The following is a 24,608-nucleotide window of genomic DNA, read 5'->3' as shown; positions in this document are numbered from 1 at the left end:
AGTTGTAGAGTGCGCCAAAAACCGCAATTGGGGCCAAACGTTGCCCCGCAAACCCAAACCGCACCCAACCCACAAACATTGGGGAACCGCAATAGCCCAATTTTACATAAAACTCTAAAAGTCTATACACCTGGTTTAGGGTGGAAATATTTGAGAGTGAGCTAAGCCATTCCTCGAGGCTTTACGTTTCTCTCACCAACGTATATTTTTATGTGACATCTAGCGCTCCTTTGGCGCCGCAAGCCAGCAGAAAAAGGAGGCAAGCGGATGGATTGCATCAGGTGGACGAGGCTGAGAAATGGTTAGAGGTGGAAATCGCTAAATTACCTACTCCATAATTCTTTGACGATCAAACTAGTTTGCCATGGCTAGTGAATCTAAAAGCACCGATGTACCAGCCCCATCGAGCACTTCGAAAGTCAATATCAGTATGCCGGTTTGTGGAGAAATGAATCGTATATACTCCGCTTATCGTATATTGGTTAATGTCACTTCAAATTGATACATATCTCCCGACAAAGCATGAGACCTTTACGTTAAAGTCACAAATAGAATACACGTGTTGATCATCACGTTAAGGATAGAACAGTGCCCGTTCGCTGGAAACAGCGTGCTGCTTCACCGCCACAAAACTGTCAGGGCTAACCGAGATTGAGTCGATCCCAGACTCAATCAAAAATTCTGCAAACTCTGGATGATCACTCGGCGCTTGGCCACAAATGCCAATTTTGCAGCCCCTCTTGCGGGCAACTGAGATGACCTGAGAAATCATCCATTTAACCGCTTTGTCCTGCTCGTCAAATAAGTCGGCCAATTCACCGGAGTCGCGATCGATGCCGAGAGTCAACTGGGTCAGATCATTTGAGCCGATGGAGAAGCCATCAAAATGCTCCATAAATTCAGCGGCCAAAATAACATTGGATGGTATCTCGCACATCATATAAACCTGAAGCCCGTTCTGTCCGCGTCTGAGCCCATTCAGAGCCATGCATTCAAGTACACACTTTGCTTCCCCCACCGTTCTGCAAAATGGAATCATCACTATGGCGTTAGTGAAACCCATATCATCACGGAGTCGTTTTATCCCACGGCACTCAAGCGCAAAGCCTTCCTTGTAGCGCGGCGAGTAGTAGCGTGAGGCACCACGGAAACCGATCATTGGGTTTTCTTCACGGGGTTCAAATTGCGCACCACCGATAAGGCTAGCGTATTCGTTTGTTTTGAAGTCACTCATACGGACGATAGCAGGCTTAGGATAGACGGCAGCACATAGAGCTGCCAAGCCGTGTGAGAGTTTGTCAACGAAATAATCTGGTTTGTTTTTGTAGGCCGCTGTTAGTCGACAAATCTTTTCCTTCGCTATCAGATCCTGCACACTATCTATGTGGATGAGGGCCATCGGATGGATCTGGATCGCATTTGCGACGACAAACTCCATACGTGCAAGGCCGATTCCATCGGCAGGAAGTCGCCACCAGCGGTATGCTGCCGCTGGGTTGGCCAAATTGAGCATGATCTTTGTTCGCAGGACCGGGAGTTCGGTCAGATCCACCGTCTGCGTGGTGATATCGCATATACCTTCATAAACAAAACCGGTGTTTCCCTCTGCACAGGAGGCGGTGACATCTTGTCCAGTGTGCAGCACGTAGGTGGCGTCACCCGTTCCAACAATTGCTGGCAAGCCTAGCTCACGGCTAACGATAGCCGCATGGGAAGTTCGCCCACCATGATCGGTAATCATGGCTGCTGCTCGCTTCATGATTGGCACCCAATCTGGGTCGGTAGCCTGTGTGACTAGAATGGACCCATCGACAAATCTGTCGATATCTTGGGCAGAGTGAATAAGGCAGATGCGTCCTGAAATCGCGGAATCGCCAACAGAAAGACCAGTGACTAAGGTACGGCCTTTTTTGCCGACCTTGTAGGTTTTGAAGGCGGCATCATCACGGTGGGACTGCACGGTTTCTGGCCGAGCCTGGACAATGAACAGCTCCCCTGAGATACCATCCTTGGCCCACTCCATATCCATTGGACACTTGTAATGATCTTCAATCGTGCATGCCCAGCGTCCAAGTTGAAGTATTTCTTCATCTTCGAGCACAAACGTTACTTGCTCCGCTTTAGAGGTCGGAACGTTGCGGGTTGGCATGTACTTATCACCATAGACCATCTTCAACGCCTTCTCCCCACATTTTTTGTCTATAATTGGAACTAAATTCTGATCATTTAAAAGAGGCTTATAGATTTGATACTCATCTGGATTGACGGTTCCTTGCACAATGTTCTCGCCAAGCCCCCATGCAGCGTTGATGAGCACAACCTTGTCGAAGCCAGTTTCGGTGTCGATTGAAAACATAACACCGGATCCGCTGATATCGGAGCGAACCATTCGCTGTACGCCAATTGAAAGTGCGACGCTCATGTGATCAAATCCTTTGGTTTGACGATAGCTGATGGCTCGGTCGGTGAAAAGTGAAGCATAGCAATGCCGACAAGCAGCCAGAAGTGCATCTTCGCCACATATATTCAGATAGGAGTCCAGTTGTCCAGCGAAACTTGCATCAGGCAAATCCTCAGCAGTCGCGCTGGAGCGTACGGCAACACTCATATTCTCGATTTGGGCCTTAGCTGAAAGTGTGCGATACGCAAATTTGATAGCAGTCGCTGTTTTCGCTGGCCATGTGCCATGAGTGAACAGACGACGTATTGCTTGACCAGTCTCGGAAAGACTGGCCTTTCCAGATGCCCATTCCTCAATAAAAAAGGCTATCTTTCGCCGAATATCGTTACTGTCGACGTAATCCCAGTATGCAAGGGCAGTAGTTGCAAAACCAGGGGGTACAGGTACCCCCTTCTTCCCAAGAACACTGATCATCTCTCCAAGGGACGAATTTTTCCCACCGACTATAGCACCATCACTTCGGACAATTTGCTCAAAGCTACGGATGAGGTCATCATCCTTAGCAATGCTGGCCATCTTGACGAAAACTGGGGTAAGGCTATTCACGTCAAGGTATAATATTGATTGATATGAATTTTTGGTGAATGGACATGGTCCGATCGTCGGCTCACTTTGGACTATAATCAGCTATCGGAAGATATGAAGATTGAATTGAACGTAGTGAATATTTGGACTGTCTATATGTATAATACGGATTTACATAGCCTTAGGCAGGATAGATTCAAAGGCCGCGGCCTATGAAATCATGACTGCTTCTGTGAGCACCAAGACTTCGTACAAGACTTCGTAGTCCTAACTTCCAGTCATTGTTTCGGCTGATAAAATATCAGTCAATCATTATCAGTGTCTTGATTCAATTTGCTGGATAAAGAGTCCATTACTCTTTCATTGCTTCAAGAAACGTGGGCACGTTTTCCGGATTCGGCGTAATGAACACTTATGTTTTATTTTTTAAGGAAAGAAAAAAATACTGGTAACGTATTCAGCTCGTTGTACGCAACAAAGACTGACTCACCCAGAGCGCCAAGATGCAAGAGTATATAGCTGCTGTAATCAAATTTCCAATGTGTTGATACAGGAGCCACGATACTACTGTCTGTTATAATGAGGCTTCGAGTCGAAAGGTAGTTATAAATCCCGCCAAGCCTGATCATCCCATTAAATGCATTTCATTATTCAGGCCTCTGAAACTTTTAAAGAAAGAGCTCAAGAAAATATATGCGCCATACTGCTACGAAAAGGCTCTGCAAGTCTGAAGTATACTGACTAGCATTGCCTGTTACCGGAGAGTATAAGTACACCTCATTACATACAAACTTAAAATGTAATCTAGTGTTCTACCTTAGTTATTCCAATACTAGACTTCAGGCCCATAGTATGTACATGCAGGCAGAATAGGCAGAATCAAATGTGGTTGGTCTAAGCCCACTCGAATCGTGGGGACTGATCGTATGACTTTCGATTATTCGCCACCCAGCCGCCTCACCCGTTTGTGGGGCTAGGCCTGGACCTTTCGGCACCGGACGATATTTATCCGTCCTATATCACCATGTCACAAAAGACATGCAAAATACTGTACGCAAATCTTAGTACCAAAACACTTGGTATGGAGCGCTTTTATTTACCCATGTAGCACGCCACCCCACTCGTAGAATGGGATGATATTGGCCACCGCCACTGAATTATTATCTCATATATGCCATCCACCTCTTACCCGCCGTCAATTGATATTTAATATCAGGATACTGCAGAACTGAAAGCTTTCGACATGTATCAGTCACCAACATATAAACGCCCTATCCCTAAGCACAGAGACTCTGGGACTCATGGGCCTCATATGAGAGCAGATTCCTGGTCGGGTCAACAGTTCGATGTATGACTGCCTCAATGCTTACACCTTCGTCTGGATATATACCACTCTAATCGGGCAGAAATTTCTAACACCAGTTAAATCCAGAGCATCTACGTGGGAATATCAGGGCTGTCAAAGCACTGTGGGCCTAGGGTAGCGATTGCCATCAGCAATGCAACTTACCTAGTTGACTACCTCGAGTATGAACTCAACTATCATGAAGATCCATTGTCGTGCTCTGTGATCTGCGATTCAATCATCACTGAGTTGGAAAGGTACACCAGGACCTATTTTGAAAAGATCATGGGCGTAGCATTGCCAAAGGAAATTAATGAGAGAGTTCCCGATCTTTGTTCTCGGCTTTGGATGGAGCTTGATTGCATCCCTTTCGTAATGGACCAGCACCGAGAATCACGTCAGCGGACAGATCAGGGTAATATTGCTACTTTCCGGGGATGGAACGAGAAGTCTCCTGACGAACAAGCTGATTCAATGGTCCGGAAATGTATCAGGTAAACTCAACTGCCCTCATGAGTATTTATCCTGGAGGCTAATGCAGCCCAGCTTCTTTGGCGCAGGGAATATACCACATTTGGATATTGGCGTTGGTGGCTTAGTGGAAGTCGATAGCGCTTTCCACATACATCTTGTCAGCGCCAGAGATTTCCAAAATAGTGTGACTCCACAGACCTGGTCGCTGGCACATGATTACGCCGCAGATCTCAAGGAACGCGGTGTTAAAATTGCAATATTCAGTGCTACTCCCCAGGGCGAGGCCATCGCAAACACGAGGCATGCTCTTCTCCGATTCTCACACTGCCTAGGGACCGATATAAGGTGGTGAGTGGCTCAATGTACTTTTTTTCTGCCGATGGAGGCTGAACCTGAATTTTACATTCCTTAGGTATGTCCCAGACCCAGCTCCTAGGGTTTGCCATAGTATTGAAAAAATGCAAAGGATACTGCAAGGGATCTCATCACCCGAAGAACATATCACGACAGACGAGGAGCTACAGCTACTCAACTGGGTGTATAAAAATGCCAAACATCACTGGCTGTGCCACAATGGCCCTCTTCGTCGGGCGCAGGAAGGGGGTGTGGATATTGTTATTATTGATGACCCATTCCTATCCGCGTTGGCACTTATATCAAAGCAACATAGCCCCAAAAGACCGGTCGTATTTCACAGTCGAATGAATATACATATTGACCCTGCTGCATCTGCTGGCGACGCAAGGACCGAAGTTTTCGACTTCATTTGGCGAACATTACGGCACGTCGATATCTTGGCATGCCAGGCTCCAAGTAAACTGAAATCGCGATTGATACCTGAAGACAAAGTTTTTTACACGCTGGCCACCGTTGACAAGTAAGATATGTCCTGTGTCCCGGTGAATGTTGCGCTTACACAATCTGTCAGGTTTGATGGACGTAACAAAGATATGAAAAATTTGGATCTTGCGTTTTATGGTCGCCAGTTCAACGCGTCTTATCTTAATGCTGGAACAAGTGCCATCAATTACCCAGAGGGTCAGCCATTCAGCTCGATAAGCCCTGGTCTTGCTACTCAACTAATCCTTGCTTATAGACGAATATATTCTTGTGGAACTCGCGCGCTCACCATCATTTCAGCAGGCTGCAACTGTATTAGACGCTTACAAGGAGCTTTGCATTCTCATCAGGACCTCGTCTTTGCAAACCAGTCTCCCCAAACTGCTCTTTTGTGACCGCCAAACACATGGCTATGCCGTCGAAGAATTCTCCGATTTTGTCGCATCGCAAATAGCGCTTAAAATGAACGATCTTGGGTCTTTCATCTCTGTGAAGCAGGTCAAGCCCCCAGATCAACTTTGGAACACTCTTCTTTCCAAAGCAGCAGCTGTCATTCTCCTCTCCGATACGGAGGGCTTCGAGGAGAGATTTTTAGAGGCTGTCCAAAAAGGAAAACCAGTCATAAGAACTGAGTCACTTGGACCCTATCGTTCCCTTGTTGAAAACGACAAAAATGTCTTTACGGTCTCAATTGCAGACGCAAATTCTATGGCTAGGCATCTCTTCAAAATTTGGGTGGATGGTCAACTACAACAACAGGGAAAGTCTGCCGCACCAAACAAGACGTGGGATGAAATTACCACTGTTGGAAACGCCGTTAACTGGCTCTTTCTTGCCTCAAAACTATCAAAGGGTGAGACGATTAAGCCGAGTGGTGAATATATTTATCACTTGGCTCAACAAGACAAAGCAAAGGAGACTGAAATATAAACAAATTCTTGGTTGTTGTCATGCCTTCTGTGGTGTAAAATTTTAAATAAACCATGAGTCTTACAGGGTGCGTTGCATTAACATATACTTTTCGAATTTCTATCTACAGATAACTACATGGAAATATCTACCTCTTGGGCCTGATGGCGGAGGAGTGCTTCGAGTTTCCTTCGCTTTTTTGAAATTTGATTGATGAATTTCGGCTCGTATATACAACTTTTTTAAAAAATCGTAGTACGCACAGAGCCACCCTGCCCATAAAATTTGAGATTTGCTGTTGTTTGAGTAGGCTACCTATAGAAAGGTGCTCCACCGAGTCAACGCGTTTTCCAACTAGATTATCAAGCCTTGTTGTTTTGGATAGCCAAGTTGGCAGAGACGGGAACGTGAATCCTGCGGGCTTATCGTCCCTAAAATAGGAATGAATAGCGCTTGCAATGCCGGTTCTGAGGTCAGAAGGTAGCTTAAAACTTTTGGCATACCGCGGGGCAGTAATGTAGGAGGGGTTTACACGTATAAAACATATGATAATTAAGGAATCCTTATGCTATTGGCGACATTATCGCATGGAGAACAAGAAATGGGTCACATGACTGACCCAAATAACTTCATCATTGCAGAGGCTCTCATGCCATTCTTAGTCGGGGTTGGTTGATACTCCCCGGAACAAGGTTCAAGATAAGCACCCTTTCATCGCTCTGTCTTCTTAAGTAGAGCTTGCGGTGTTTCTTTGCATGCCGAAGACTGCTGGTCTTGAAGGTCACCAAGCATGAGGTATATCGTACCTGGGAACAATAAGGGAGATGGCAATGACTACCCGTGAGATTGCAGGGTGCCAATGTGCGAGTATTCTTGTTACTTGGGCTAGCTAAGCATACAAGGAACATGAGCTGTCGCTGATTGAATATCTCCAATGCATCACGAAGCCTCAATTTAAGAAAGCCGTAGAGGACTTAATAGTCAGCCGACGTTTTTCTCCGACTCAGTGTTCCTTTGTCACAACATGAATTTTGTGCGGCTCTCTCACTGAGCATCTGAAGGCTTCAAAAACATCGCTGCAAATAGTTGCGGTAAAAGAAAGACATGGATTTAACAGTCTTCAATGAGGATCGGTGTTCTTCACGCTGTCTACCGAATTTGCAAGTGACAGAAGCCGAGCACTATATAAATACTTCCTCTAAATCCGGTAATTTGCTCTGTAGTTCATTCACTTGACTACGCAAAGTCTAAAAAGCCTTGTGTCTAATGTACATAGTAAGTTCGTCCTTCTTCCTCTTCGACGCATGGATGAAGTTTTCTCTGTACTAACATTTGCCAATACATCGTTGACCAGCAAGTCAGACAGAGCCTGTGAGATATGTGATTCTCAACAAATCCACTATGCCAGCTAGTCAGCCGATTAAAGAGACATGGCTTTGGTTAGTAGGTCAAAGTGAATTTTCTATGCAAAAATCCCTCTCCACCATAACAGCCGACTGAACCGATCTGCCCCTCCTTTCCCCATCCGCTTTCTCCTTTTCCCCCTTGAGTCGTATCCCCAACGCAAAAGAGCGACTTTTCATATTGCATGTACAGGGTTGGATGCATGTATGATTTCATTCACCCCGAACTCTCGCCGATGGACCCCAAGATCACGTTATGTATGTATATATTGAAACGGGGATAGCACGATGGCAGTCTGGCATAGCAGACGTGTCGATACTAACGAAGGAATCACACAACCACTCCCATGGCCTGAGGTACACGTAGAGAGCAGTCTCCGAAGATGTAGATTGTCCTGAACCTGATGCTATATCATGAATCAAGAAGTCTGGTGAATAACTGTAGTCATATTGGGGTTTTGGATCATGCTGAGATCTCCCTGCAAGAAAAGACTGCATATCTGCTAAGGCATTTATGATACCTCAGGACGCTAACACGTGTCGAATCTTCGGAATCCCTGTACTGTATCCGACCAATTGGAGATATCAATGACTCTGAGTTGTATTACCCCTATTACGAAGCTATTTATGCCTAGTATAATGACTAATTCCTTGGCATCGGATCTATAGTATCTCCGGTTTCATGCAGTATTCGTAGGGTATTGTTGACAACACGCTACTGTCACGGGATTCACCACTACAATATATAGGAGTTGCTGTCTGTTAGGCTGTTACCCCACTAGGCAGAAGGGAGTTGAGTCACTGCATATATAAGTATCTAGATCTTCTCTCACAAGTCAAAAGTATTATCAGGCTTGTAGCTTAATCCAGATTCCAACTTTGCGAGAGGTCGGTGTAAATGAATAAGAATGATGCTACTACTACTACTACTACTACTACTACTACTACTATTACTATGAATATTACTACTACAGGTACTGTTGCTGCTAGTCATCGACCCAAGTTGCCAGTTGTTTGCGCCATTTACAAAGGATTTTTTACATGTACCGCTTTGTTGGTAAGTTAGTCGGTGCGGACTTACTATTCTCTCTGCATTAAGAGGCCTTGAATGAACTGGGCGAGTGTTTTCAGATTTTGTTTTTTTTTTTTTTTTTTTTTTTTATATTATCGTGTCATTTTATAATTGGACTTGCGATCAGACTTGCAACTGGGGATCCAGAGCGGCAGATATATTTCCACTTCATCCTCAGATCAATAAATCATCTTAATTTCGTGAACTGCATGCAAGCTTGCTCGATAATTTGAAAGATAAGCAATCATATCTGATTTCATTTCGTATCAGTCACCAAGAATCAAGTTCACCGCCATAGTTAAGGCCCATGGGCTTTATTTCGCCCAGAATAGTCAATGAAAATAATTGCTTTGGTAGTTTGGACTAAAAAACACATTTATCACTCACTTATAACGCTATGTGGTGTGGTTTCTGTTGGAGCGTTCCAGACCATTTCTTCGCACAACTCAGCAAGGTCGACATAGTAGTCCTACTTCTCCCATTGGCCTTGAGCCTCAGCTTTATCGCCATCTTTCCACGCTGCTTTTGCACATAATTCTCTGGTCGATATAGCAATTCGCTGTCATACTAGCTAGCAGTACCGTTTCGGGAGGGGTTATTTCCATTGATAGTTCGGTGAACATACAAGCTATATCTCAGTGCGTTTTTTTTCTTTTCAGTCATAGTGCGAGACGTGTGGATAGCCATTTGCGATCAATAGGAATGAAAGATCAGCCTCGTTGATCCAGTGTATCAGGGTAATCCTAATTACATCTTAATATCACTTTAGTCCGGCCAAAGTGAGAAGAAGTCTTGATTTCATTGATGAATGCAAGAATCGACAGATCTAGATTCCAGAATTGTTACCAGAATTGTTGCATTGGTCAATAGGCGGCATCCTTTCCAAAATATAATCTATGGGTAGGATAAAACTTCAGCAATTCATATAGCCGTGGATCCACGGTTGGCCAAGGATATCATCACATCCCGTAGTCCATGGGTATGATTTGTCCCGAAAGCGCATTATATCATAAGCACACTCGAAAGCCGCCCATGAGGCCCGATGATTTAACGCCACAGCAAACACAAGTCCCAAAGGCCTCCAGTAGTCTGGTCATTATTCAAATCCACGTATCTTCTGACTGGAAGCTGAATAGTGGGGATTACACACGGTTCATTTTCTAGATCCCCAGATGGACCGCCACCATTGTCACAACAGACTGCATGTAAATTTTGCGAGAAGAGTTGAAATGGTAAGATGAAAAATCCCGGCAACTATCGCAAGCCCTAGTCATGGAACGCCGTGACTGAAATGGGGAATGGTTCTTCTCCAATCGCATCGCAGGTGCGTAGATCGCATATGTGGTCTTTCCAGACGCTAACCGGGTCCCAATTGCCCGATCGCTCTGCCAAATATATATGTGACTCTACATTGTGCCCTGCTTACTTGGAAACTGATCCGCGGCATCTATGGAGCACTCAGTCCATACTCAGTCTACACCCAAAGTAGCCCTCTACTCCACATTACTGTGCATCTTATGAACTACCTTTTGATGGTCATCATTTCTCACCGCACACATACCTTTCGAGGTGCTGGATCTTCCGGTCTTATTCCATCCTGTAATCATAACGCACTAGGGTACGATGACGCAAAATAGAAGAAATGGCATCCATCTATAACGGGCCGCGTAGGAAAAGTCTCCGGTTATTTCCAAGTACTGAATTATAAATTAGAACTATATTCCTGCCGTAAGCCTCTAAGACAGCTTTCAGACTCGTGGTCAAACTTAATGAGAAAGCACCAGTGGCACTGGCCAAGGGCCAGGAGCAGAGAGCTCCGCGCGACATCCCGGCCAGGGCACTTGCGTCGCCCAGATCCGACCGCGCTCATAGGTAATCCAGGTTCTCCAGCCAGCGTTCAGGGCGAAAGCTGGTGGCGCCTGGATGGACGGACTATCTAATGGGGCAGCTAGTCCACTGGGGGAAGCAGATCTGCGAGAAATTATGTCCAGTGGAAGCCCGTCAATCGTCTCATCATACAATCACGCATCAAATTGGGCTCCGTCTCATCTCCCCTAGGGGCCCGCTCCCCAAACACCAGTCCCATCACGAAGCTCAGCGTATATCTCGCAAATCGAAATGTGTGGCTATCGGATGCGGTGGAGAGTAACTCCTTCACGGGTTGGCGACTCTCCAGGTCTTGTTGATGGTGATAGGCGCGCGTAGTAGTCGGAATCAGGAGCATCCTATGAAGCCGATGGAGAAGCTTCCATCGCGGGCCAAAGGGCTGCATAATCGGTTGCAGGCTGTTTGTGAGATATTTCTTCAAAAACAGCATCTTCGTCGAGAGATGTAGATGGCCGCTCGCCCTTTGTAGTAGCTCGTTGGCAATGGCGTAGTCACTTATCATAATCATCGTGCTCATTCCCATTCGAACAGTAACACTCGGTCCGAACTTCTCATGCCATTCTTGATGTCGCTGCAAGTGGTCTTTTTTGGGTAGCTGGTGAAAATTCCAGATCAAAGGCAATGGCTTCGGGCCTGGAGAAAGAGAAAGACCTGGGTGTTTGATGCAGAAAGAAACAGCACAGGCCGGCCGCAAGGACTCCTCCCACCACTAGGAACTGAAAGAAACGGGGCAGGTCATGATCTATGTGGCTAATGGGTAAACCTCAGTCTCAGAGACCCTTGCGCCGAGGATCATGTTGGGCTGGGCTGGGCCGGAAGTCTTCGATGTGTCGGTCTGCAATAAGCAAGGGAAATGCAAGCATTATTCGGCAAGAAACAGACGACTAATAGAGGATGGAGGCTACAGCACTTGGAAGCAAGCACTGTGAACAATGCGGTGAAAAATTCGACACTTAACTGGATGGTTATCCATGAGAGAGAAAAATGCCCAAAGACCATGGAAGCCCCATCCACCCACCTTTCCCTCAACCTGACAGTCATGACTCTAGGCCGGATCCTGGCCATCCCAGTGGCTCTTCTAGTAGTCTATATCTCCATTCGAATCGGTTCTATCCGGAGGCAGTTTCGCGACCTGGTATGGCCTCCCATTTGTGCGCCCTCTCCCCCCCCCCCCCGGGTCCCAAGACTGACAAGATACAAATGCGCTGTTGACAGCCTAAACCACCCCACCATCCGTTCATGGGCCACTTTCCCATCCTCTTGCGTGAACTCCTGACCTTACCCAGAGATATCTTTCCTCCGTTAGTGGTGGATCTGGTTCGCCGCAAATTTGACCTACCGGCGGTTTTCTTTCTCGACTTGTATCCCCTCTTCAATCCTATCGTGTTTATCAGCGATCCCGGCCTCGCGCGAAAGGTTACGCAGGAAGATCGGTCCCTGCGGTATCCGGGTATCTTTGAGACGCTGTATCCGGCCATTCCAACCCGATGGTTTCGCACCGTAGCGGATCGGGCATGGACCAAATGGCATCCTGTGGTCGGCGTCTCCTTTACGGCTGCGTACTTCGTCCAAATGGTGCCACAGATGGCCGAGGATCTGCGAGCTATGTTGGATCAACTGAACGACTGGTCTGACCGGGACCAGATCTTTTGCATGGAGCGCGTGGCCACCGATGCCATCCTCGCCATGACTGGACGAGCGTATTTTGGTATGGAGCTGGACTGTTTCGCCCCGAAAAGCCAGTGGACGTCGGCCTTCCGGGCTGCTACCATACCGGCATCAGCAGCGAGGAACCCTTTACGGAAGCCATTTGTGTTGCCGTCGTGGAAGAGACATGCCCGAACTTTCCATGCAATGATTCGGGAGAAAGTCCAGCATGCGTTCGACAAGGATGAAGACCATGGAATCAGGGCTCCCTCGTTATTAGTATCCTCCTTCGCTGTCTATCGGAAGAACGGGTTCCCCAGGTTTCCTCGGGTCTCCAAAGAAGTCATTTCGACGGAATATCTAGAAGAACTGACCTCTACGTAAGGCCCCTCCCTTGAATCAACGACATGGGGCTAACGAACATAGTGGTGCAGCCTTCTTGATCGGAGCCACGAGTGGTGCATCCGTGATCAGTGTAAGATGGCCTGGCTCTGATCCTCTGAGGAACAATACTGATCGTTTCGGGAACGGTAGTATGCCTTTCTGCTCCTCCACCAGCATCCAGACATACTGGACGACCTTCGTAGAGAGCACGGGCAGGTGTGCGGATTCAACCGACAGTCCATCCTCCTTGCATTACAGAGTCGCCCTCGTGTGTTGAATGATTTAAAGCTGACCCACGCAGTGCTGAAGGAGACGCTCAGGCTCTTTCCGATGGGCCCTGTTTTGCGGAAATGCCCTAGGTAGCTCATTTCAGGTCCGTTGAGCTATACAATGCTAATAAGAATTCCTAGCGAGACGATGGAATACGAGGGCAGGACATATGATATTCGGAATCATATCGTAAGTCTCGTGATCTCTCATGCTCTCTGTATTTGATCTTGACTGAAGTAGGTCGCCATCTCGCACAACTGCCTCCATCGCCGCTCCGACCTCTTTCCCGACCCCGATACATTCAATCCATATCGATTTCTGCCCGGTGCCGTCATTCCAATCCCCGCCGACGCCTGGCGCCCATTCGAAAAGGGGAACGGATACTGCGTGGGACAGGAGCTGGCTATGATCCAAATGAAGGTCATGTTGCTGTTGACTTTAACGGAGTTTGATTTTCACCCAAAGTACGCGCTAGAAGCTGCTAAAGGCCCAGATATCTACGGCGGGTACGCCTACACCACCGGCTCAGGCATCGGACCGACGCCAGCTGGAGGACTACCTATGCGTGTGAACAAGCGAGTGAAGTGAGAAAAAGCTTTCATATGTAGCCTGGTGCCGGGAGCTTATACTCTACTTGACTTTTTCTTTGGCATCATCGCATTCATCTCGTGTAGGCTAAAATCCGTAACTACAGTTTAAAGGGAAACGAGGCACTGGCAAGATAGTAGCAGTTCATATACACGCCACTCTTTTCTGTATAAGAAAAGGCAATCCATGTATGCAGCGCAGTCGAGTCCTTGGGGTCTTGCTTGGGGCTGTGGATCATTTAGCACAGCCGTCTAGTCACCGGGGGAGAGAAGCACCTACAACATTGAGAACAAGCGATCTGTATACTGATCGCCCAGGTCCGACCATCCTACCCGCTTAAAGAAAGCCGACAATCCATCGGCCACCATCTTATCGTTGAGACAGTGACCAGGGATGTAGATCCGGGGCGATGGTATCTTGTCACCAGGGCGAATTTCGTAAGCCCATAGCATGGGGGGATTTTGCACAGCCTGCTCAGGCAGCGTCTCGAAGTTCTGAATGGGCAGCAGATTCCAGAGCTCCTTAAGATAGGTAAGACCCTTCATCGTGACTGCGTCCGTGTAGCGGCCGCCGACGGTCCACAGGTCCTCGGCCCGGCTCCAGGTGGTGTGGAAATCCGAGCCGTAGAGCTTGATGCGCGACTGGCTGCGCGGGATGCAGTCGAATGAGAACCAGGTGGCATCGTTGAAGTTACTAGTGCTATCCAAATAGTTGATCACGGTGGCCAGCGTCTCGCGATCAATCGTGTCGCGATAGATGGCGTGAATGGACCCCGTCAGCAGCTCTGCCAGGGGGGTCCCTGAGGCGCGTGCCTTCATATTGGGGATCAAGTAGATCTTGACGACTACCTCATCGTCACAAAAGTCAAATCCCATCGAGTGTTGCATCTTCGCAATGGAGAAGGACTCGGGCAGCGTGCGCGTCTGGTCAAGTAAGGCCTCCTCTTCGCGACTTGTGCACAAAGCGCTGGAGAAGTGCCGCCATAGCTCAAGGTCGAAGGACTTCAGTGCCTTGACCTGCGACAGTTGGTTCAGCGTGTCCCAGATCTTGTAATGACTGTATGGATCACGAGCAGTGCCCGCGAAGTGGCTGATTGGCTCCACGCCAACGCGGACCATTGCATTTGCGTCAATGTTTCGCCAATTGACGCTGTATTCCAGGGGCAGCCCACTGGGGGTAATACCCGTGTTCCATGCCCGACCGGGCACATCATAAGGTCGATACCACGAGAAGTTGGGGATGACATGTTCATAGAAGAACTGCAGGAACTCATATTGTTGGGCAGGGGTGGCCTTGGTCCACTTGATAAGATCGGCCAACGTGGACGCTGCATGATCCCACCAGAACTCCTCATCGGGACCAGGGAATTTCTTATATTTGGAAAGCACCTGATAAGGTGTGAGGACGGTTGGAGACGAAAGAGAGCCCATGATGCTGGCAAGGAGGTCCAAATATAGTATAATCGTAACAGAAGTGGACTACACCTACACAGCTGTTGGGGGACTTCCATTCTTTATCATTGACGATTTTCATCCATACCTATCTCGATTCCCTTGGGGGGACAACACATCATGCAGCAGGCCTGCATTATGACTGCATTTGCATGTTGGCTCTCTCACATTTCATGCAAAAGAAATGCACAGTGAGAAAGTGACAAGCAAGGAGGAAGAAAGAACCGGTGAGGCATGGCGTGGGATTATCGCATTAGGGGATAATATGATCCACCGTCAATGGCCTGCTGTGCCTGATAGCTGAGCTCTTTCTTTTCAGGGCTGGCCAGGTCCTCCATTGGCCTCCCATCGAGTGTCTGTCTTTCCACCATGATCATTGTCACCTTCTTCTGGATAGGAATTACTCTGAGTGCCATATGGACTTTCTACAGGGTCGTCCTGTACCCCTATGGCATATCGCCGTTGAGGACTCTACCTCAGGCCGAGGTAGGCACTCCCACCTAGATCTCCCAGTGTGAGTAGCTGACAGAGTGCAGCGCGGCCACTGGTTATGGGATCATGCCTTTTCCGAGTTCCTCCAACCCATTGGCCAATTGCACGCGGAGCTCTTGTTGCACGTACCCAACGACGGTATGATCTGTCTACGCGGCCTGTTTGGCGAACCCAAGATCTTCCTGACGTCCCCCAAGAGCCTGGCCGATGTTCTTGTCCACCGGGCAGACGATTTCGAGAAGCTCCCAGGCGAGCGGAAGATCCTCAGAGCTGTGGTCGGTGATGGTCTTGTTACGGCCGAAGGTGATGTGCATCGCCAGCAGAAGCGAAAGCTGCTGGCTGGCTTCACGCCACCACATATCCGTGCCATCTATCCGGTCTTGTGGAAAGAGGCGGCCGCGCTGACCCAGCAGATTAAGCGAACCCTGACCCATGATGGGTCCGGGATTTATACAGGGACCACAGACATGGTCTACTGGGCACCACGGGTCAGCATGGATATGATCGGAGCAGCCGGCTTTGGCCAGTCTTTTCATTGTGTGCGCGACGCGGACAGCGAGATCATCCACTGCTATGAGAAAGCCTTCGCGACCGAAGCAGGACATTTGGTGTGTGTCTTCGCTGACACCCTGCTTCCACGGATCATCCTACAATGGCTACCATGGCCCCAATGGCGGCGATTCCGCCAGAATATTGACTGCATCCGAGACTTTTGTCATCAATGGGTGACTGATGCCAAGGCGACGAGTGTCGGGGATGGGATACCAAGCAATCTGCTGGCGAATATGATCCATACCGGCGAATATACATTTCAGGAGTTAATCGAACAGGTCCGGACCTTCCTAGCGGCTGGGTATGCATTTCGCTCGATACTTATTTCCCCGTATTATATACTGATTGAGTGCCACAGGCATGAAAACACCTCCTCGGTGGTGATGTGGGTCATGCTGGCCCTCGCCTCCAATTCTGAGTTGCAATCTCGCCTCCGTCACGAGTTGCAGGCGAACCTCCCGGAACGTGAGTTAGACGAGGTCGACCTGGCGATCCTCGAACAGCTGCCTCTTCTGAATGCCGTCGTGAGTGAGGCTATTCGGCTGTTCCCCCCATTACCGATTGGCAACCGCATCGCCATTCGGGATACCACCGTCATGAACCATCCGATTCCCAAAGGGACGCCCTTTTTGATCGTGCCAAGAGCCATCAACCGGTCCTTCGAACTCTGGGGTCCCGATGCCGATCGATTCAATGCGGACCGATGGATCAATCCCGACACGGGTCGTTTTAATAACCATGGTGGTGCAAGCAGCAACTATTCCTTTCTCTCATTTTTCCACGGACCCCATAACTGTATTGGACAAAATTTTGCGCGGGCTGAACTCCGGACGGTCGTCGCTGCGGTCATTCGATCGTTTGATATGGTCCTTGACAATCCCGCGGCCGATGTCTCCCCCGTGGGGTGGTTCACTCCGCGGCCAGCAGACGGGGTGAAAGTGAAGCTGCGCTCGCTGATGTAACTGATGCTTGTGGCCTAGCACTCTAAAGCCGGGATGACATCTGTCAATGATTCACCAGCCGTTCAAATGCGTCCGTTGGAGCTTACGAGTATGATATATTGAAATTCAAGACAACATGGTATGATACTAAACCATTGACTACATTTCACAAGTTGTTAATTTAACCCGAAGTATTCTATGTAGCTTAATTTCAATACATACAATTCAAGAAATTACAGGAAATGCCTTTAAATATCGAGGGAGTAGTTTATTTGTGGTTGCCTCACAATTGTCGACCTGAAGTCAAGGTGGATACATTGCCTCCCTACAAAAGAGCACGGACGTGCCCTATCTACCGCTACGGTCTACGAACGCAGCGACAGGTGATCTGTTCTTGCCAAACTACACTTTTCTTGTTCCTCTTAACTGCGTGAGGTCACCAATAAAAGTGACCCAATATTTTCTGACCGGCGACTGCAGCATCAAGCAAATTGGTCCATTTATAGATTCTGTTTACACTCTCTAGCCCAATCTTAGCAAGGGAATAAATAGCGAGGATACTCTTTCTAGGTGGCCGTGAAGAAGATATCATCCATTGAGCGACAACCTACGCTTATGGCATTAGAGAGTAAACCCTAAAGTAATCGCGGATCATATCATGCGCCGACCCTGGTGTGAACCATCACGGGCATTCCTTTATTCACATGAGGCCCAATGTGGAACTCAGGATACCCTTCACCACCCAGGTATTCTGCCGCTCGGGGGGCACCTTTGGGAAACGCAGGAACCAAGTCAAACTCGCGGCTAGTGGTTAAGAGCAGCAAAACCAGCGATTTTAAAGCCAGAGTTTGCCCCGGACAACTAAGTTGACCTTTCTCAAAAGGACGAAATGCGTCAGCAGGAATGGGGGGATTGGCACCAGGAAGGAAGCGATGAGGCCGGAAGGCATCAGGATCAGGGAACAGGTCCGCACGACGACCCATGGCCAAGTGACAGATAAAGGCCTGGAAATCATCAGTAAAGGACTATACGACGCATGGAATGAGAGAATTGCAAGCACCTACCACGTTACACACCACCGGATACTCCTTGCCTTCGCTCTCGATGAACTCCCTATAAGGCTTTCAACATTGGTTCATTCCTCGTATCTCAGGGCAGCCTACCCAGGTTTCAGTTTCTTGAACACTCCACCAACACCAATCAGGCGCAGGGTTTCTTTGACGACGGCCAGGGTAAAGTGTAATGAATTGATCCGGTGTGGCTCCTTCTGCAACAGCTCCCATGTCTGGGTTCTGTCGGGGGAAAAGACACGATCATGTTCTTCCCGCATCTCCCGCAAGCAGTCGGGATACTTATGCAGGAAGAAGTAACAGTACTAGATTGACCTAGATTAGCTGTAACTGCGGTAGAATGTAGTATAGCATCCAAAATACATACTGAGGCCGCCCCTGCTGAGACAACCGAAGCCAGAATGATCACCTTCAGTCTACGTGGACTCAGTTAGCGCGATTTTCTTAGGAAGACAGCTGCATACGTATTAACCAGATAGGCGATCGACTCTGCATGATCCATTCGGCCGCTTGCCAATTGTTCCACATGGGCCGAATAGATCGGTGATTGGCAGATCATGCCAGATTCCCCTGTTTGCACTGTGTTTTGGACAGTTGCAACAAGAACCCCGTTGAGACAGTCTGTACGCTGTTTTACTTCTTTCGAGCAGATATATCGCTTGACGGGATTCCATCCCATCGTATCCAATGACCGCTTAATAATGGGATCCAAGGCGCTTGTTTCGGTCAGGAGATCGAAGGACCTGCCTAGCTGGATGACGCATCCGATCTCAATGATATACGAAGTCAACAGATCTTTAATGGGATACTGCTGCCCGCTTTCGGATATTGAAAGTAGGCGGAAGCGTAACGAATGCAGGCTTGGGAACAGCAAGGGCGTGGCTTCGTTCACGCGTGTCGATGTGAGGGCCGCATTCAGGGCCGGGTTCTCCTTCTTCCAATTCTTCTGCTCCACGGCCAGGATAAATTCGGCACTCAATAGGGGACTGAACAGATTTGGCGAAAATCGCTCGCGTTGCTGGGGCTGGACTTGCGTCATGTGCTTGGCGACGGCCGGTTCGGCGACGACCATGATCGAGGGTAGGATCGGCCAGAGGTCAAGATAGAAGACCGAGGGCATGTTGTACTTCCTTCGGATGTTCTCAACACAAAATAAATGGAAAAACCCCTCGGGCGATGCCAGAATCTCGGCTAGCACGACCCCTAGATTCCCCAGCAACATATTATGCGGAGGCGTTGGCTATAGCGAGGATAGGAATCGATTAACCTCACATATTACATTGGGGTTGTCCAATGGAGAATGAGAGTGCCTACTAATCCATGATACCGCCGTCGATGCTTCACTGTCTGGATCACGCAGAGACTCAGGAAAAGCCCGACAGTCAGGAGAGTGAAGGTTCTGAATGGCCCTAGAGAATCGTGCATCATGGTAATGGGTGCAGACTGGAGCAGAGTTGAAGACATATTCTGCTTCTGGGGATCGGGTCGTCTCCAAAATGAAACTGGATTTGACAGGCTAGTGGGAAGGAGAATGGCAATATGGGAAATGACAGCGTTGTAAATCCTTTAGCAAATTATTTCCTGGCGTTCCCTCATAGTACTGCTGTTTCATAGCCTACATATACTTTTTAGCTTTCTAAACATGAATTGAATGTCGGTGTGCGAAACGGATGCATAACACCGTACATATGCGTTGATCAAGTTGTCTCAATATGCAGCAGTTCATCTTCGACCGACAATTGCTTTCCCACATGGAGTTGGGAGCAAGTGCGATCAGTATCACACTGCATGCGGCCTCTGAGTGGCAACCTGGGGCTCATAATGCGCAACCCTTGCATATTGGCGGTGATACCTATCACCATTAGAACGTCGTGTCCATGTGGGGGTCAACGGGATAATCCGTATTTTTGAACGTATTTGTTACGCAAAATTCTGGTGTTTTTAACGAGAAGGGCAGCCATCCTTCTCAGTAGTGCAAAGATTTGAATCCCTTTGCATTTTGCATAGCAGCCTACCTCGACAATAAAAATGAAGCATGATCTCCCAGTCGATCTTGCCATTCTATGGCGGGATAGTCCAGGATATGAATCGGCACGCAGCAGAGCTTTCAATCAGCGAGTCCCGCCGAAATTGCCTCATGCGATTGTGAGGCCAAAGAATGTGGAGCAAATCCAGCATGCGGTGCAGCTCGCCATTGACCTTGGCAAGCAAATCCGCATTCGATCTGGAGGCCATAGCCTAGCGGGCTGGACGTTGTGCGCGGATTGTATTCTCATCGATTTGGTCGACTTCAGGCATCTGGAGTACGATGCCACGACCGCCATTGCCAGTGCCTCTCCCAGTACCACGAGCGCCCAGCTGAACGACCTGCTGGTCGCTCATGGGCGCTTTACGCCCGTCGGCCACTGTGGAGATGTTGGACTGGGTGGGTTCTTTCTCCAAGGGGGGATGGGATTTAATTGTCGGGTACGTTGGGGATTTGCAAACCTCAGGATCCATTGCATCCACATTAACAAAACGATTAGAGCTATGGATGGGCATGCGAGTACCTGGTCGGCATTGATTTGATCACAGCCGACGGCGAATACAAGCATTCTAGCGAAAATGAAAATGTGGACCTATTCTGGGCAGCTCGCGGCGCTGGTCCAGGTACCTCTACCATCTTATACCTTCCCTCCATGCCTCTAACGAACTACCTCGATAGAATTCCCCGCAATTGTGACCCGGTTTTTTATTCAGACGCGACCAGCAGCTGCAGAACATGAGAAGAGCACCTTCATCTGGCCCGCAGCCTGTTCGGACACGGTGGTGTCGTGGATTTTAAACGTATGGACCCCCCTCTCTAAGTCAACACTCAGCCATATTGAGGCTGGATTCGCGCACGTAGATCCTACCCAAACTTCACGCCGACATTGAACCACTCGTGGTCAGTACCATCGTCCCTGGACCCAACGTCGCTGCCATTCTGGTGCAGTTTCTGGTCTTTTTGGGCACCAATGAAACCGGCGCAGAAAAGCTGGAGCCCTCTCTGACGGCCATGCCAGATGGGACCCTCATGGAGTTCAAGAGCGAACCCACCAGCATTCAACAGGAATATGCGTCCCAGGAGTGCACCATGCCTCGGGATTCTCGCTACATCTGTGACAGTGTGTGGTTCAAAGATGGGATTGACTTTGTCGCTGTCACCCGACGAATGTTCCGTGAATTTCCTCGCGATCGATCAATGGTCTACTGGGAGCCTCTATATCCAACAAGTCGGAGAAAGTTACCAGACATGGCCTTTAGCCTCCAGGCAGATCAATACCTCGCCCTGTACGCGATCTTCGAAGACTCCCGACAAGATGAAGAACAGGGTAATCGTATCCAAGAGTTTATTCAAGAGATTAAGCCCTATGTTCTAGGAACCTTCGCTGCTGACGGGGTGCCTGAGGTGCGCAAAACTCAGTACTGGTCGGCGGAGGTCACCGAGAGACTGTACTCGGTGTGCCAGAAATGGGATCCTGCTCACCGACTCGGATGCACTCTGCTGGACCCAATGCGGAAAATGAAATTATAGCGAGTCTTTGTCACTGTGCAACTGAAGCACGTACTTTGCTATGATCATTTCAAAAGTAACCGAAAATTGAGTTTCCAAAAACTAGATATATATATGTTGCAAGCATCAAGACTTAAACTTTCCTCAAATTCCATATAGATGCTTGATATCACTTTAGAAATATGAATCTATAAGGAAAGCTCCATGTAGACTACCGTTGTTGCGATATCAACTTGTAATTTATCGCATTTACTATGTGTTTGGAGTGGCCGGCTCGCTCTCCGAATACGTAACCCTTCTGCCACCTCGAATCTGCCCCCCTCGGGGCCAAGACTTTTTTTACCCATGTGCCCGGGGGCCATGGCCGGAATATGGTTAGGCTTTAGGCTCTGCCTGTCCCGAACGTTCTGCTCTGGCTCCTCCTGAGGAGCGGGAGTGGCACAAGATGGCACTAATATCCAGTGCCGGGTATACAGTATACAGGTGTAAGGTCTGCCGACCAGGTAAGATACAATGACTCTAATTTGGCTCGTTTCGAGCTCCTCACCGATATTCACAGTGGTCATTGTCAATAAGATGATTCATTCATACCAACTGATATATCGTTCCAGTATTGTCGAGAGGATTATCCATGACACGATAGTTGATGCAGATCCAGATCTGATACATTAGATTATACGTGAAAAGATCCATCCTGATATAGTAAACCGTCAGAGTCTCGTGCGGACATGGCTGACTCGTTCACGTACTAGGGTATATATATGATGATCTGCCGGTCATTACTATACAGCTACGTTGAAAAAATTTTCTAACTCATCAAAATGAAAAAAGGGACATGTTTATTCTAATCGATATAACATGTTCGCAGTAGTATCATCAACTGCACCGCAATTTTTACCTTGTCCTCAGTAATTCCAAAATCTCACGGATTCCTTTCGAGGGGCCCAACAACATCTCCAAGCCCCGGAAAATCTCATTTGCTTCTTGCAGGTACAGGTCAAGTTTTTCTCGGCAATAAAGGAAGCTACCAGTGGACTCCATATAACGCACCGCATACTGCTTAAGCGCCTCGTCATTGGTCTTCAACTTGAGGATTTGGATGAGCTGTGGGTTGCTGGGTGCAGCATGGATGCTGTGGATGATGGGATATCCGAACTTTCCCTCGGTCAGATCCTCACTGAATCCCTTGGTCTTGGTCAGAGTTTCGCTTTGAAGGTTCATATAATCATCGCGAATCTGGAAGATGATTCCCAGCAGATTGATGAAGCTCGAAAAGTCCCTGTTGCGTGTCAGTGTGTGTTGGTTGAATGAGAGAGGGACGTGGGCATACACTGTTACCTCGCTGTTCAATTGCATCAGCTGCACTGCCAAATAGAACAGGCCTCCTGTTTTGTAAGAGACCATTTCGACGTATTCTTCTTCTGTGGGACATATTAAATTGTCCCTCCAATACAATTCCATGCCCTGCCCCCGATGGAGCTTGAGTAGCCCCTTCGTAAAGATGTGAAATGCGCGGCCATCATTGAGGTCCGCTAGCTTCGCTTGAGCCAGGAAATAGGCGTAGTTCGCTGAATTTATTGTCTGTGCAACACCGAAGATGCTATGCGCCACAGGGTTTCCCCGCCGAAGTTGGGATGAATCTTGAATGTCATCAATCCTGGAAGCGGCCAAGGTTAGCTCTACTTTCTCTCCACAAGTGGATTGTAGCCTCACAGTAGAGACGCTGTGTGCAGTATCACAATAATTTCTTTGATAGTACTCAGTTTGTCCGCCGGGATCCTGAACCACTCATTCAGAGCATCAATCATCTTCCCTCGAATGTCCTTGCCCGGAAGAGAGAGCAGGTAATTCAAAGGCCCTCGAATAATCTTAATATCCCCGGCTCATCAGCAATGGTGCAGGACATCTAGAGGGGCCCTCAGACTCACCTCTTCATTCCGTTCCCCTCTCGCACCGGTCGTCCCAATTGATACACTTGAGGGTGATTGGACTGGTGCAAGGTTCGGGATTGGGGGGACCTTGAGGTCAAGAAAGCTATACGCTCCCTCCTTCACGGCCTGTGCGAAATCGAGGGCGACGATAACAGGAGTAGCCATATGGGGGAATATGTATCCTGGAGCGAGGAATAACATGCTTTCCCCAAAAAAAGAATCGGTCGGTCTCGATAGATTAAGTGACAGACTATGATTGGGCCGAATCTGAGTACTGGCCGTTTACAGCTACCTTTGAAGTCACAACGAGAATTCTTCTTCAGTAGGGCTGTCCGATATTTTAACATCTTCCAAAGGCTCGGCCATGAAGGGCACCCGACAATGCAATAGGCTGGTGAGGGGTGCATTCTGATCTCGTTTTCGTAGCTTGCAGGGATATGCTCAATGGCTGACAGAAGGACAGCAATAGCACCATGCACAAGCTGAAGCAGCCGAGACTACAGTAGCCACATATGCCGTTTTTTTAACACAATTATGATGTGTCCACAGATCGATGGCCTCCAGGCTGCAAAGGAGCACATGGTCTTTCTATCATTGGCGGGTATGGTAATCTGTATGAGCAGCTCGTGACATGTCAGGTTGGACAGGCTCGAGGGTTGCTGCATCGTGCTGCAGCTATCCCCCACATGCCTGAGACACTTAACCATGCATCAGGTGAGGAAATGAAGATGGCTAGCGACGCCACTCCCTGAACGATAGCCGGGATATTGCAGCCGTCTCATGATGGTCGATCCTAGCCTGTAATGATACAATATGATCCGTACTAAATGG

The 24,608-nt window shown here is 48.3% G+C and overlaps 8 protein-coding genes across 8 annotated transcripts; 4 read left to right on the top strand and 4 right to left on the bottom strand.

Moving 5' to 3' along the window:
• Nucleotides 1-574: 574 nt before the first annotated feature.
• On the bottom strand, nucleotides 575-2,977 carry N7508_008383 (phosphoenolpyruvate synthase; the record flags this gene model as incomplete). Its single annotated transcript, XM_058466447.1, has 1 exon — nucleotides 575-2,977. One exon carries the CDS (start codon nucleotides 2,975-2,977, stop codon nucleotides 575-577), a length of 2,403 nt encoding a protein of 800 aa, XP_058314293.1.
• A 1,828-nt stretch (nucleotides 2,978-4,805) lies between these two features.
• Nucleotides 4,806-6,575, top strand: N7508_008382 (uncharacterized protein; the record flags this gene model as incomplete). Its single annotated transcript, XM_058466446.1, has 5 exons — nucleotides 4,806-4,825; nucleotides 4,878-5,153; nucleotides 5,218-5,682; nucleotides 5,734-5,843; nucleotides 5,902-6,575. 5 exons carry the CDS (start codon nucleotides 4,806-4,808, stop codon nucleotides 6,573-6,575), a joined length of 1,545 nt encoding a protein of 514 aa, XP_058314292.1.
• Nucleotides 6,576-11,913: 5,338 nt separating this feature from the next.
• Nucleotides 11,914-13,805, top strand: N7508_008381 (cytochrome P450; the record flags this gene model as incomplete). The annotated part of the gene is made up of 6 exons (XM_058466445.1): nucleotides 11,914-12,051; nucleotides 12,132-12,943; nucleotides 12,990-13,038; nucleotides 13,098-13,306; nucleotides 13,358-13,406; nucleotides 13,458-13,805. 6 exons carry the CDS (start codon nucleotides 11,914-11,916, stop codon nucleotides 13,803-13,805), a joined length of 1,605 nt encoding a protein of 534 aa, XP_058314291.1.
• A 275-nt stretch (nucleotides 13,806-14,080) lies between these two features.
• Nucleotides 14,081-15,235, bottom strand: N7508_008380 (uncharacterized protein; the record flags this gene model as incomplete). Its single annotated transcript, XM_058466444.1, has 1 exon — nucleotides 14,081-15,235. The coding sequence occupies one exon, from the start codon at nucleotides 15,233-15,235 to the stop codon at nucleotides 14,081-14,083; it is 1,155 nt and encodes a 384-aa protein (XP_058314290.1).
• Nucleotides 15,236-15,625: 390 nt separating this feature from the next.
• On the top strand, nucleotides 15,626-17,262 carry N7508_008379 (cytochrome P450; the record flags this gene model as incomplete). Its single annotated transcript, XM_058466443.1, has 3 exons — nucleotides 15,626-15,742; nucleotides 15,793-16,601; nucleotides 16,659-17,262. 3 exons carry the CDS (start codon nucleotides 15,626-15,628, stop codon nucleotides 17,260-17,262), a joined length of 1,530 nt encoding a protein of 509 aa, XP_058314289.1.
• A 635-nt stretch (nucleotides 17,263-17,897) lies between these two features.
• Nucleotides 17,898-19,431, bottom strand: N7508_008378 (cytochrome P450; the record flags this gene model as incomplete). The annotated part of the gene is made up of 5 exons (XM_058466442.1): nucleotides 17,898-18,245; nucleotides 18,306-18,354; nucleotides 18,405-18,616; nucleotides 18,679-18,727; nucleotides 18,776-19,431. The coding sequence occupies 5 exons, from the start codon at nucleotides 19,429-19,431 to the stop codon at nucleotides 17,898-17,900; spliced, it is 1,314 nt and encodes a 437-aa protein (XP_058314288.1).
• A 908-nt stretch (nucleotides 19,432-20,339) lies between these two features.
• N7508_008377 (FAD-binding oxidoreductase) lies at nucleotides 20,340-21,867 on the top strand (the record flags this gene model as incomplete). Its single annotated transcript, XM_058466441.1, has 4 exons — nucleotides 20,340-20,777; nucleotides 20,837-20,960; nucleotides 21,016-21,137; nucleotides 21,199-21,867. 4 exons carry the CDS (start codon nucleotides 20,340-20,342, stop codon nucleotides 21,865-21,867), a joined length of 1,353 nt encoding a protein of 450 aa, XP_058314287.1.
• An 873-nt stretch (nucleotides 21,868-22,740) lies between these two features.
• Nucleotides 22,741-23,978, bottom strand: N7508_008376 (FPP/GGPP synthase family protein; the record flags this gene model as incomplete). Its single annotated transcript, XM_058466440.1, has 4 exons — nucleotides 22,741-23,125; nucleotides 23,177-23,503; nucleotides 23,560-23,714; nucleotides 23,775-23,978. 4 exons carry the CDS (start codon nucleotides 23,976-23,978, stop codon nucleotides 22,741-22,743), a joined length of 1,071 nt encoding a protein of 356 aa, XP_058314286.1.
• Nucleotides 23,979-24,608: the final 630 nt, after the last annotated feature.

Source organism: Penicillium antarcticum, assembly GCF_028974205.1.
Source record: "Penicillium antarcticum strain IBT 31339 chromosome Unknown utg000009l_segment0_segment0, whole genome shotgun sequence".
Classification (NCBI taxonomy): domain Eukaryota; kingdom Fungi; phylum Ascomycota; class Eurotiomycetes; order Eurotiales; family Aspergillaceae; genus Penicillium; species Penicillium antarcticum.
This window is presented reverse-complemented; position numbering and strand designations above follow the sequence as displayed.